This window comes from Anarrhichthys ocellatus, unplaced genomic scaffold (genome assembly GCF_004355925.1).
Source record: "Anarrhichthys ocellatus isolate YVR2014 unplaced genomic scaffold, GSC_Weel_1.0 scaffold11, whole genome shotgun sequence".
In the NCBI taxonomy this organism is placed as follows: domain Eukaryota; kingdom Metazoa; phylum Chordata; class Actinopteri; order Perciformes; family Anarhichadidae; genus Anarrhichthys; species Anarrhichthys ocellatus.
In genome coordinates this window covers 4,048,526-4,060,939 of record NW_022280041.1, presented here as the reverse complement: position 1 = coordinate 4,060,939, position 12,414 = coordinate 4,048,526, and the positions used below count along the sequence as shown (strand labels likewise).

At 39.0% G+C, this 12,414-nt stretch overlaps 3 protein-coding genes across 8 annotated transcripts in view; 1 reads left to right on the top strand and 2 right to left on the bottom strand.

Annotated features, from left to right (window-relative positions):
• The window catches only part of LOC116385707 (ubiquitin carboxyl-terminal hydrolase 47-like), an 8,311-nt gene extending 1,467 nt beyond the window's left edge, over positions 1–6,844 (bottom strand). Inside the window, exons 1-13 of one of the 5 annotated variants that reach the window (XR_004212899.1) lie at positions 6,611–6,844; positions 5,593–5,703; positions 5,399–5,495; positions 4,600–4,715; positions 4,404–4,474; positions 3,912–4,037; positions 3,715–3,810; positions 3,333–3,461; positions 3,116–3,244; positions 2,937–3,012; positions 1,950–2,819; positions 1,604–1,701; positions 783–947 (exon numbers count right to left, since the gene is read on the bottom strand). Coding sequence is in view for 1 of the 5 variants with exons in the window: in XM_031851389.1 (XP_031707249.1) it covers positions 2,602–2,819; positions 2,937–3,012; positions 3,116–3,244; positions 3,333–3,461; positions 3,715–3,810; positions 3,912–4,037; positions 4,404–4,474; positions 4,600–4,715; positions 5,399–5,495; positions 5,593–5,650 (1,116 nt within the window). In the remaining 4 variants the exon portion in view is untranslated. Of the gene's footprint in view, positions 1–782; positions 948–1,462; positions 2,820–2,936; positions 3,013–3,115; positions 3,245–3,332; positions 3,462–3,714; positions 3,811–3,911; positions 4,038–4,403; positions 4,475–4,599; positions 4,716–5,398; positions 5,496–5,592 lie in introns of those variants that run through there. The other 4 variants (XR_004212896.1, XR_004212898.1, XR_004212897.1 and 1 more) reach the window with 4 other exon arrangements.
• LOC116385709 (uncharacterized protein DDB_G0292642-like) lies at positions 6,674–9,647 on the top strand. Of its 2 annotated transcripts, XM_031851392.1 has the most exons (4): positions 6,674–6,925; positions 7,927–8,131; positions 8,567–8,737; positions 8,840–9,647. In XM_031851392.1, exons 2-4 carry the CDS (start codon positions 7,937–7,939, stop codon positions 9,293–9,295), a joined length of 822 nt encoding a protein of 273 aa, XP_031707252.1. In that variant the 5' UTR covers positions 6,674–6,925; positions 7,927–7,936; the 3' UTR covers positions 9,296–9,647. The 2 variants fall into 2 exon arrangements, with proteins under 2 accessions (XP_031707252.1, XP_031707253.1); XM_031851393.1 differs by lacking the exon at positions 6,674–6,925 and having other exon boundaries at positions 6,937–8,131.
• Positions 9,648–10,558: 911 nt separating this feature from the next.
• The window catches only part of LOC116385675 (probable E3 ubiquitin-protein ligase RNF144A-A), a 2,401-nt gene continuing 545 nt past the window's right edge, over positions 10,559–12,414 (bottom strand). The window contains exons 3-4 of the mRNA XM_031851344.1: positions 11,735–11,887; positions 10,559–11,642 (exon numbers count right to left, since the gene is read on the bottom strand). Of these exons, the coding sequence (XP_031707204.1) occupies positions 11,187–11,642; positions 11,735–11,887 (609 nt within the window). The 3' untranslated portion in view covers positions 10,559–11,186. The remainder of the gene's footprint in view (positions 11,643–11,734; positions 11,888–12,414) is intronic.

The window sequence follows — 12,414 nt, the reverse complement described above, 5'->3', positions numbered from 1 at the left end:
ACACACACACACACACACACACACACACACACACACACACACACACAGAGGGAGTCAAAGCTGGGCACTGACAACATTTCTCCAAAATAAATCCACAGATGTCATTTAGCCTAAAATCCTTCAAACGTTATTTTAATTCTTCCTTCTTGGACCTGCTGCAGTCAGACCACATGGCTCTACATTGGCAACCGTTGAACGAGAAAACAACTCACTGACTCGTGTCAAGTGTGTAAGATTTCGTGAAATCTAGTGGTGAGTTTCAGATTGAGATTAACATCATATTAGTTCACTCATGACTAAATAAATGCTTTAAAAAACATATATGACTTTAAAAACAACTTCAGAAGATGGTTTGAAGTTATTTCAAACCATCTAAATACACATACTGATGTGTATTTAGGTGCTCTGTCCCTCAAATAAATTAATAAATAAATCATAGACATTTTGTGAGTTTATTTGTTCATTTCTCAGTCGTAGCGGATTCACTGCTCGCGCGCAATGCATCCTGGTACAAGTAGGCTGTAAAGTGCCATGAAGGGTGGGTCTGTAGCAGGAGAGATCAGCTTTCTCAGTCCGTGCAGCACGCACTGGAGAATCTGTCTTCAGTGGACTACATTTACCATCTGCACTGATTGGACATAACATCAAATGGTTGTGAATTCTCCCTTTAATGTTAACAGGATGATTAATGCATTATAGCCTTTAGTCTAACCTGTAGACCTCAGTGTATAGTTTCAATCATGAACGTGTTTCGATGCTAAACCAAAGTGATTCTAACCAACCTGGGTTTCCCGTTTTCTCCCGTATCTTCGTCTTCAGCTGCAGCACCGTGAAGCCCTCATACTCTGAGTCACGCAGCTCGATCTCCGTGATAAGTTTATCACCCGCGTCTTTAATGAAGAGCTTTCTAGTCGCTTCTGTGGTATTAGCCGCTCCCATGATCTTATCTTTCAGCAGAATAAAACATGGAAGCCAGTGAGCTAAAGAATACTTTCACTTTCACTTTTAAAATTAAAGTGGTATACACCAGCCTTAACCTGGAAACATGTTCTATCTTACAAACCTCACATACAGCACTGATTATTATTACTCACTCCTTTCCACATGTTTTTAAATGTCTTTGATTGTATTTATGTAAAGGGACTTTAAATACAAGTCACATTGAAGTGTGAATTTACAGTGAAATGCTAGAATACTAGAACTATTTTTAACTGTGATCTTTGAAACATGCAACTCAGTAGGCAGTATGTTACATTTGAAATATACTAAAATAATAAATTTGACTTTTTCACCATTCATATTGGTTAACTCTTCAAAAACGTTAAATTCATAAAAATATGGGTTCAAAGTCATCTGCACATTTATCTCTGATTTTATCACTGATTTAGAATGGATGTCCATGTGTAAAATTATAAAACTTATTTTTTGTATATATTTTGTATGTTTATGAAGGATCCAATTTACAGTATTTTACAATATTATTAATCCCCAAATAACAGTGAACAATGACAAGTTGACAGTAATAGTAGTCTATCAAACAACAAAAACATTTATTTTAAAATATTTATTTAAATGTTAGAATTAGGATGATACTTTGACCTACATAAATAATGACTGACGTGTGTAAGATTCCACATTCCACATTCTTCTCTTCTGATCCTTGGTTTTAAAGGATAGTTCCACACAAAAGGAGCTGGAGCCCTGAGGTGCAAAACAAAACACACTCAGAAAACACACAAAGTAGGTTTAGTGGAAAAGCACAATCATTTGCAGAGGTTTCGGGCGGGACACTCAGTTATAAACGCCCTTACAAGTGCAAAAAATCATAATCCTTATAAACCCACTGACATAAGTCGATGTTTATCCAAATACTGCAAGTGCATGTAGCTTCCTAAAACAATGAAATGGTGACATTTATCCATCTGAAATCAAAACAAAACACCACTGACCACAGTCACATATAAGCTATTCCAAGTGACAATTCACGTATCACTTATCCGTATTCATTCTTCACCTCCATGGCTTTTTTAAAAATGTGTCCTTGCTCTCTGCAGCCTTTCTTCTCGCTCTGCCACTTGCAGCTATTTCTCCCCTTGTCACAGTCTGTGTGGTCGCCAGTCTGCAGCTGCCGTCCGCCGTCACAACATGCTGCATTTTCTCCTTGTCTCTCTTTGGACTGATTGATTTTAGGCATTTGTTCGATGAAACGGGGGCCCAACGGAGCCCAACGGGTTCGTGCATGCTACATAGCTGCTGCAAGTCTCTTGTCGGGTATGAAGGTGACTTTAGATCAGAATCACACACATTCACACTGACACACGCCTCTCTTTTCTGTTTAGCTCTATTTCCTTTTACCTCTGCTAGTGTCTCCCTTTTGTTTTTAAAAACGTCATCTTCTGCAGGTTTGACTCTATTTCTTGTCAGGCTACTATCATTACCATCTTTTTGTAGCTTTGCAAAATGTGACTCTTGTGTTTGCCCACGTGGCCCGTAGCCCTCTCCATCTGCTCCAGTGCATGTTTGAAGTAACATCTCTTTGTGCGGCCTCACGCATGCTGCTCTCGGGTCTCGCTGTTCGTTCGGTTCCCAAGAAAAGTTTGCTTATTTCTTCCAAACCGTATCGTCATGGCTCTTCTTTAATTTGTCGACATTCGAGCGCTTCAAGTTTCCCCCTCCGTTGCAGCTTTCATCCTTCAGTAGATCCGGTACGACGGCCTCTCCTCTCTCCGTCTCGTCACGTCTTCCTTCAGCATCAACATCTGCATGTGTGCAGAGAGACTGCTGGTTGCCTTCATCAGGTTTTTCAGTATGTCTGATAACTTTAAAGGTAAAAATGGAAGGTTAATAATAATGTATTTATATACCACCTTTCATACAGTTTCATCTTCTTCCCCTTAAGATGCTAACTGACTTCATGCGCATGCTAACTAACTCACCCTTCCTGTACATGAGGAGGTAAGCTGTACGAGACCTCAAAGAGTTATTTCCAGCCCCAAACAGCGGTGGTATGACCTGTAGAATTGAAAATAATCACAGTAAATGTTAAACTTTGCATGGTTGAACTGTGTGAGGATTTGTGAAAGTGGACTGCATGTAGAAAAATGAGCCTCCTTACCCGGTTAACAATGTCGTCATTGAAGTGATACCACACGTGAGTTTCGAAAGACTTGATTTGTGCAGTGTAATGACCTCCTGTTAGATTACCGAAGTGGTTAACTAAAGCGTAGAGGTCGTATTTACAACTCTGAGGAGACGGAAATAAAACAACGTCAACACATTTCGGAAATGTTAAATCAACAACAATTTGCTGCGGAAATAAATATAAATAGTACCTCTATGTGTAAGGTTTTGGGGACATCCACGTTGCAGTGAAGCTTCACGTAACACCTGCACTTGTAGTCAAAGCTGAATCTCTTCAGCAGGAGGGTCAAAATCTCTGGACTCTGTGTCATCTCACATTCCTGGACCACATAATGAAACGCAGAGTTACCCAACATACTTAAGACTTCAGTCGATCGAAATCAGGAGTCAGGAATTAGGTTTAACCTGCTGGAGTGAGATGCATCGATACGTATTGCGTTAAAAGGTCATATACTTATTGGGATCTACATAAGCCTTGTGAATACATTGTTATCAACGTAGGCTTATGAGAAATTATGTAAAAGTGTTCATGCAAACTAGAAAAGGGAAAACTTGAATTAAATGAATACTCACAAAGTCTGCATCTCGCTTTTTATCGCAGCGGCTGCAGTACACTTTGTTGTCCCCGCAGACCTTTTCTCCCTTAAAGAATGCCTTCAACCCATTTTCCTGTAAACATTGTATATGTATTCATCCTGCATGCATCTTTTCTTGTGCATGTCTGAAAAATACATAACTCTTATTTCGTCGTTAAAAGGAACGCGAAGTACCACGCTGTAGGTTTGACGACGCAAATCTTCCACCGCAAGCGGCAGAATCCAAAAAAAGCCCCTGGAATCGTTCCTCTCTTCGCACTTAAGGCATGTGGTCCTGTGATTCAGCTCTCCCTTGAATATCTAGACACAAAAAGGGGACACCACAGGTTCAATGGGTGCTGAGTAGCCTGGTAGTTATATTACACTGAAATTCTACTGTTTTTGTATCCTATAATCTCCTCCTGTAGACTTGAACACTTAAACCACTCCTGTAGCATAATCCACATCTCTAATCTCTCACATCTCTAATTCTTTATTCGTGATGGAATGTAACTAAGTATATTTACTCAAGTACTGAACATACAAATGTTTCTCACAATTTATCTTACAATTCACAAACCAAACAATTAATGGCTTGACCATGAAAATACTAGTAGTGATAATCTAATGACAAACGTTACAATATTATATAAAATATATCATTAGATATTAAAATGCTATCCATACCTTGGCTGCCGCTGGACTGGTCAAACTCAAAATCTTCTCAAAATATTCGGCTGCATCCCGTTGCTCGTATACTTAAAGTAGGAGAGAGGACAAACAGATCATTGTGAGCTTACATTCAGCTTCTCTGAGTCTGCAGGATATTCACACACAAGCAGCTGCAGCAGCAGTGTGATGTCTCAAATCCAAACTTACTCACCGTTTGTGATCCCCAGTGTTTCTGTGAGGTATTTTGTTTTCGCCGTCCTTTTCTGTAAATCAGCAAATAGTCTTCTCAGCTGTGGGTCAATGGTTGTTGAATCTTCACTGCAGCATCTGTGGCACAGTGAGAATGATACGTTACTTTATAGGAAGGAGTGAAGGTTATCCTAAAGTTCTTCTTTACGTATTTGTCTAACATACGCTACCGTAAATATGAAGCTGGACCCATCAGCAGGTTAGCTTAGCTTAGCATAAAGACTGGAAACAGGGGGAAACAATTTTTCTTACAATAACGTCATATCGGTGTAAAAGAACATACAATCTCAATTATTTGGCTAATTTTATACACATCAAAGGACGAGCAAGTTAAAAAGTCAGACTCACGTTAGGAAACAAGCGCACAAACCAAGAAAACAATACAAAAGAGACAAAAATGTATAAAACAAATAAATAGACGTATATACAGTTACTACTATTACATAATTATTATTGTCATCATTCATTCCACACCTTCAGCCTCCCTCAAACCCTTTTTACTAATTAGGGAACTTCATTCTGTTGCATTTGGACAGAGCCAGGCTAGCTGTTTCCCCCTGCTTCCAGTCTTTATGCTAAGCTAAGCTAACACCGCTGGCTCCAGCTTTACTATACAAACATGAGTGGTACCGCTCTTCTCGGCAAGGAACTATTCCTTTAACATACTGTAAAGATCTAAAAAAACATTTATTTGGGGTTTTCATTTGATCTGAACTGTTTAAAAATGTAAAAACAACCCAAAAGAAGCTGAGGTTACCAACCGTTTCACAGCCTCCCGGAAGTCTTCGGTCATGAACAGCACCTGGAGAACGCTGTTCAAATAGCATGTGAGACCTGGACTGTTCAGGCCATGGTAATCTAAAGACACAACAGAGACACAAGACACACAACTGCTACATGATCATGAAACTCAGAAGCGTATAAGACTCATTGTTTTTAATGTAATGTCTCTTACCTGAGATGGTGAAGTTGTCTAGTTTCTCTCTGAACATTTCAACGAGGTCATGATTCATAATGTCATTTTTAAGATTACCGGTTTGTTTTCCTGATGTACGGATTCAGCCTGCTGAAGCACATGAGATACAGCAGACGTTAAGAGACAGCAAGCAGGCCCAAGGCTAGTTTCTGAGGGTTTTGCATGTATTTTGATACAGTCTTATTAGCTAATAACGATGGCAGAGGAAATTGTTTTGAAATGTACTACTAATAATCCACTACTAATGTATACAGCGGATGTAAGTAGTGTTACTTTTCAGGTTTTTATTTTAAACAGGGCTACAACACATATCAGTCTTTAAAATATGACACTGTGATGATTATTAGAAAATAAACGTGCAGTAGTTTAATTTTTCATTAGCTCCTCATCAACTAGATATAAGACTATAAAGCTGCTTACACATTCATGCATCAGTGAGAATAATACAATAATACAACACTCTGAAAGAGGCCATTCTGCTGCAGAACAAGTACTTTTTTTATTTTGCTGCCAATACTTCAATAAATAAATAAAGTTTAGTTTCTACTCATGCACAATAGGAAATGCAGGACTTTTACTACATGTGGCATTTCTATACTGTGGTATTTATACTTCCACTTCAGTAAAAAGGCAGTATGGAAGCCCGACACGAACATCACAATAAGAAAGCAGATTCTAAATTTGCATGGCAGCTACATGGTGAAACTTCAACATAAAAAGGGAATTTCCAGCAAAAACAAACACAGCAATGAGTAAAACCCCAGTACATTAAACACGAGAACCAGTGAATGCAGCTGGTGCGTTTGGGTGTCATGGAAAGCCACGCAGCCTCTCGATCCTCCGTTACCAGCGACTACAAAATAAGTTTAAATAAGTCAGCGAAGACAACAATGAACCCACCGTAAAGCGGTAGCCACGTGCACACTATGACTCTCAAGGTACAATAACACACGGTGACTGTTTGTTTAAGTATGTAGTGCAACACGAAGGTACATACCGAGCAGCCCATCTGGTTATTCAGCTACGACCTTCTTTCACTTTCGATATCAACAAGAGGTTGAAGAGGGGGGGAGGATACTGCGACGGACAGACAGACAAGTGGGGAGAAAACACATACTTTACAAACAACTCACACCGACGATCAGACACAACAGACTGTCCGACTTCACCCAAATCACTGGGTTTGCATTTCATCTAAATCCTCCTGCAGGCTGTCGTTTCAGGCGTGGCTGTGTTGCTTCCGGTTGAGCAACATATCTAAAGAGAAGTCCTGAAAACAAAAAGTTAGATAGAGACGAACTATTCCTCCAAGGTAAGACATAACTTCTCTCCTAAACATCTCCTGTTAACGTGTGCCAGTTTAACTTCTGAACGTTTTATTCACAATGTGTCATTTGTGCTCCTAAATTAAAATGAACAATGTGTTTGTTCAGTGATGAGCAGCTTTCTGAAGGGGAAATACACGCATTGGCTTTGTAATTTACATATTCGGTGGTTTAAACTGTATTGATCCTTTATTTTTTGTGCATAATGAACATGTTTTGAGCCTTTCAACATTCAAAGTATGAACTTAAATGTTCCTTTAACAAGCTGTTGTCCCTACTGTGCTCTAAATACATTCATCAAGTAAAACATAAGTCAGCTGGAAATCCCCTGAGGGCCCAGCAGTGAGTCAAATTAATTCATACCAGCTCAGTGAAACTAAACTACTAACTTATTCAAATCTGAACACACATGACACACATATTTTTAGAGTCAGTGTGATTTGCTCTTCTCGGGGATGTCTTTATCTCCGATGTACATTATTAATGCCCATAAATCATAAACATAATGTCCCTTATGACTCCAGAACCTCCCTAAGAATGATCGCGTTTATACGTTTTTTTTCAGTATAAAAGTAATCCAGTGCTGGTTATTTGTACACTCGTGGGTGCATTGCAAACATGCACGACTAATACCTAATTCGGCATACTTTGAATGGTGCCAATATGCCAAAATGTAAACAAATAAAGGCTAGAAAATACTCAAGTTGTAGCCCACAGTTAGTCGTACTTCCTGTTTACATCCGTAAAAGCTCAAAATGTGAGCATGATGTCCCAAATCAACAAAGAACAATGATAAGAGTTCTATTGTAATATTATGTGAGCCATAGTAATATTTTGACATTAGGCTTTAAGGCTCATAATGTCCCATTGTTCTCATATATCAACCCCCTCAGATCATAATGATAGCTATATTATGACGTTGGGATACAGTGGTAATTTAAATCATAGTTAGTAACCATAGTGCCTGACCTTTTACCCCACGTTATAGGAGAATCAAAATGAGCATTCGGGGACAGGAACAGGTGGAGAAGAAGTACAACCCACATGACACCACCCTGAAGTTTGTCAACAGGAAGGACGACTTGGATCCAATGTGTGACGATGACGACGACTGTCTCAGGGCAGAGATGTCCTGCGGCCACGCGGTCACTCCTGAATCTCTAACAAATTGGTGTCGCAGCCAGCTGGACGAGGTATCTCATGTCTTTTCTTTTTTTATACATTTTAATTAAAGCAATGTGATCAAACTGGGAAGGAGACAGTAGGTATATAAAGACAGTTGGTAGCATCTTGCTTGTGTTACAGCAGTCAGACTGTGATGACAGCAGCATGTAATGTCAGAGTATTATCCTCAAAGAAACTGCACAGAGAATGTTTACTGATAAAATTGTAGTACATCAGTAAGACAACAGCATTTAAATGAGAGAACAAGCGATAAATTGTTCTGGTTCATCGTCTATTTAAGTAAAATATCTTATGAGCCCTGCAGTGTTGCTGATATTCCTTAATTTGTATGGTTTGTATATGCCTGTCTCTATCCAGCACATGAAAATAACTTCAGAGGTGAACATGCTTCCTGTTTTCTGACATCCTGGACCGCCTCTTCTTCTTCTCTTTGTTGCTTTAAGGGTATTTACAAATTCAAATGCCCTGCACTGGTGGAGGATTACAAACTGTGCAATGAACTGTGGTCGTACCAAGAGGTGCGCAGGCTGGCCGATTTGTCCTCTGAGGAAATGCAGCACTTTGAAGATACTATGGCTCGCCTGGCTGCTGCAGAATACTGTGATATTCAGACAGTAAGTGAGCCAGGTTGTTTTGAATGTTGACTATTTTTTGATTTGGATATTTAAAATGACATGAAGTGCACTGATCTTCAAATCTTCCTGTTCAATAATCAGTGCCCGCGGTGTAAAACGAGTGTGGAGAGGAAGGATCTCTCCAACCTGTGCGTCCGCTGCACCGTGTGCACAGCCGATCGGAAGAAGGCCTCTGACTTCTGCTGGCAGTGTCAGGGGAAGTGGAAAGGTCCAGGCCCTCGATCCGACCGCTGCGACAACCACGGCTGCATCAACAGGGACCTGCAGCTCCTGCAGACGTGCAAGACCATCGATCTGCCCGCGGTGAAGGGGGTCACCAGCTGCCCCTCTGTCCGAGTCTGTCCTACATGCGGCATGAAGGTGGAGCACAGCCAGCAGAACTGCAAAAATATCAACTGCCCTCGCTGCCACGTTGAGTTTTGTTTCGTCTGCCTGAAACTAAAGCGAAAATGTAGTAAGACCAGTTCACCATACCAAATCTGTCCTCGTGGTGTGGCTCCTAGGCAGACCTCTATCCCGGTGTGGAAGAGGAAATGACAAACAAACAGATGCACAATGAACAATTTAATAGATTTTAGTTTAAATGTATCAATAGTACATTACTCTGTAAATATTAGTTGATATACACAAAATGTGACAAATACGCTATAACTCCAAAAGTTCTTGTGGAAGAACTCTGCCTCCTTCTGGATGGACTTTAACTTTAACTTTAACATTACAAGAAAGTGTTTTATTGTCCTGTGAACGCCAATCACCATTAAGCTACTGAAAATGTTGCTAACAGATTATATACTGTATATACAAAGTTACATTTCTTGAAAGGACTTCACTTAGATTTCAGAATGTATTTAGAAACCTGATCATTACTCAATAAAATCATTCCAATTCATGCGCTGTCTTTGTTTACATTTACAATGTTCTTACTATTATGACACAACAAACTTTGAAATTCCAGTATCGCTCTATTCCAAGAGCTATAATCAAAATAAAATAAATGTTTGAAATTTTCAAAATGTCTATATTTCAAATTCATTCAAACAGATATGATGTACATCAGTGTGTTTAAAGGTTTAACATCAGGATCAAACAAAATAAAACATTCTCTGATCACTATGACAATATATAAACAACCTCACAACTAACTACAATATGCATGTACACTTGATTGGAAATGTATATATTTCTGTGATTTCGTGCTCCCAGTTTTTGGGTGTATAATTTACATCTAATCAATATATTGCAGTTCATCCGTGTGGTGGCAACGGAAATGCTCTGAATTCCGTATTGAGCGTATTTTAGCTACCGAAATTAAAGTCATTAAAGCATGCAACTCTGAAATAGGAAATTCATTTTTATGTGTTGCAAGTTATTACTGTAAAAGCAATGTTGAACTAAATTAAATGGAGTATTATTTAAAGAAAAACATTCTGGTGCCACAGTCGCAAAACTAAAAATATTTCTTGATGCTTTGAGCAAAAATCTGCAAAAGTTTAACAAAAGAAAAGCAACAACAAAAAATACACTTGACTGTTTTCTAAAAGCACATTTGTGTTCATAGGACAACATGTCAAAGAAAGACCAAGAGGTTGTGAGCTTCTTTGGGCAATCATCCCACGTCACATCAAATATGGGTTCCATACAGGATTAAGTTAAGGGGTTTATTTTTGCAATTATAGAACAGATATATACAGAATATAGGTTTTTATATTTTTTAAAGGGATGATTTACTTACTTTGGTTTTTGCTCTTTTTGTCACCCAGATTCCAGGATGCAACCACATTCATGAATGAGTAAGCAGAAGTATCGTGTGATTGAAAGATCAATTAAGTTTAGTGTTTTTTTGTGGTGAATGCTAGCATCCCCAAACTGAAGGATTGAAGGATGGATTTGACTGTAGGTACGAGCAATGACCAGAAGGTGGCGCCATTGTAAAGGAGTTTAAATGGTACTGTAGATGTATTTTATGTCCTGACAGTGAATATGAGCACCAACACCTCAGGATGTGGAAGTTAACTGTATTGCTGTCAGTTTGAGTCACACGGTTCTAGTTTTGAACAATAAAACATTTATTCAGAATACAGCTTTCTCTCTCTTTAGTATGAAATCAACAGATTTGTTTCTGTACATCTCTACATTTCAGAGGGAAATACTCATACAAAACATTAGAGCAGTTTATAAAATATGAAAGTAAAGCAGTTAAAATACCACACTTCACAACATTTAAATACTATGTACAATGTTTAAATTGTGGAAAGAAGTAAGTGATTCTCATGTGGTCTGATAATTTAGTAAAAGTACATAAAAGCATGAACAGTTATTGAAAGAAGGTATGCGATTGAGTTCGTGTCTGAGAAGTAACAGTTATGATAATTATAAGAACCTTTAAAAGAAAGGTTGTAAGGTTGTAAAGGTTGTTAAATCAACAGATTCATGTCCTCTGCCACACGGGTATAGAGGTCTGTCTCGGTGCCACACCACTAGAGCAAAGCTCGTAATGTGAAGAGGGCTTTAATCTCAGACATTCTTTAGTGAGCTTCAGGCACACAAAACAGAACTCCACTTTACACCGGCCACAGACAACGTTTTTACATTTAGTTCTGTTATGCTCCACCAGCGAACCACAGGTGGGACATGCCCGGACGGAGGGACAGCCAGTGACCCCCCTCACATCCTTAAAGGTGATGTCAGGGCAGCTCTTCAATATTTCCAGTGGGTTATGGCAGTCATCATTTCCACAGTCTCCTAACCAAGTCAGACCTCTCCATTCCTTCAAACACTGCCAGCAGAATGTATAAGTCCTTCCTCTTTTAGCCGTGCACACTGTGCATTGGACACTCTGATCGTTGAGGTCAGTTCTCACCACACGGGACTTGCAACCAGGACACTGTTACATGAAGCAGGAGAAAGTTTAAAAAACGTATCCCATTTGTTTCTAATGCACAAATACGATTTGTAATTGTAAATATAGCTACTTACAAATTTGATGTCCAAGAAATCCTTGGCATTTTCAAAAATTTTCTTATTAAATTCCTCAATTTCTTCGGGGGTCAGAAGGGCCATTTTACAAACCTCCTCGAAGGGCCACTCAACATCACAGCCAGTTTGTCCGCACACAAATTCGCAGCCACCCTTAAATATTATAAAGGAAATCAAAGAAAAGCATTATAGAGCAAAAAAAGCTTATTATGTTGCATCTAGCAATCAGTTATTAACAACATCAATTCCTTCATTTCATTTCTTTCTTCTATGTCAGGTATAAGGCCAGAGGAGCTGCCTATTATTAGGAATTAAGTATCATAAATTGATATTCTGCAATAATACAACAAGCCAATGTTGGCATTTTGTCGAGGGAACCGGTGCGACGCTAACTTCCGGGTTGGCCTCCAAAATACCGCATAACCTGCAGCATTATAACTCGCATTGTGTCTTTTTCCTTTACTATTAAAACTATAATACATTTTTTTACACACGCTCCAGCGATATGTTGTCAGAGAAGTTAAGTCACTAAGGTGTATTTACCTACAAGGTGTGTTTCGTGATAAAGGTGTCTTTCGTGATAAAGGTGTATTTCATGATAAAGGTGTCTTTCGTGATAAAGGTGTATTTCGTGATAAAGGTGTGTTTCGTGATAAAGGTGTATTTCGTGATAAAGGTGT

Excerpts from the sequence above, each read along its gene's own strand:
- LOC116385709 (XM_031851392.1), top strand. The coding sequence starts at position 7,937 with ATGAGCATTCGGGGACAGGAACAGGTGGAGAAGAAGTACAACCCACAT. Across the intron at positions 8,132-8,566 it reads GTCGCAGCCAGCTGGACGAG|GGTATTTACAAATTCAAATG; the intron begins GTATCTCATGTC and ends TGTTGCTTTAAG. Across the intron at positions 8,738-8,839 it reads AATACTGTGATATTCAGACA|TGCCCGCGGTGTAAAACGAG; the intron begins GTAAGTGAGCCA and ends TTCAATAATCAG.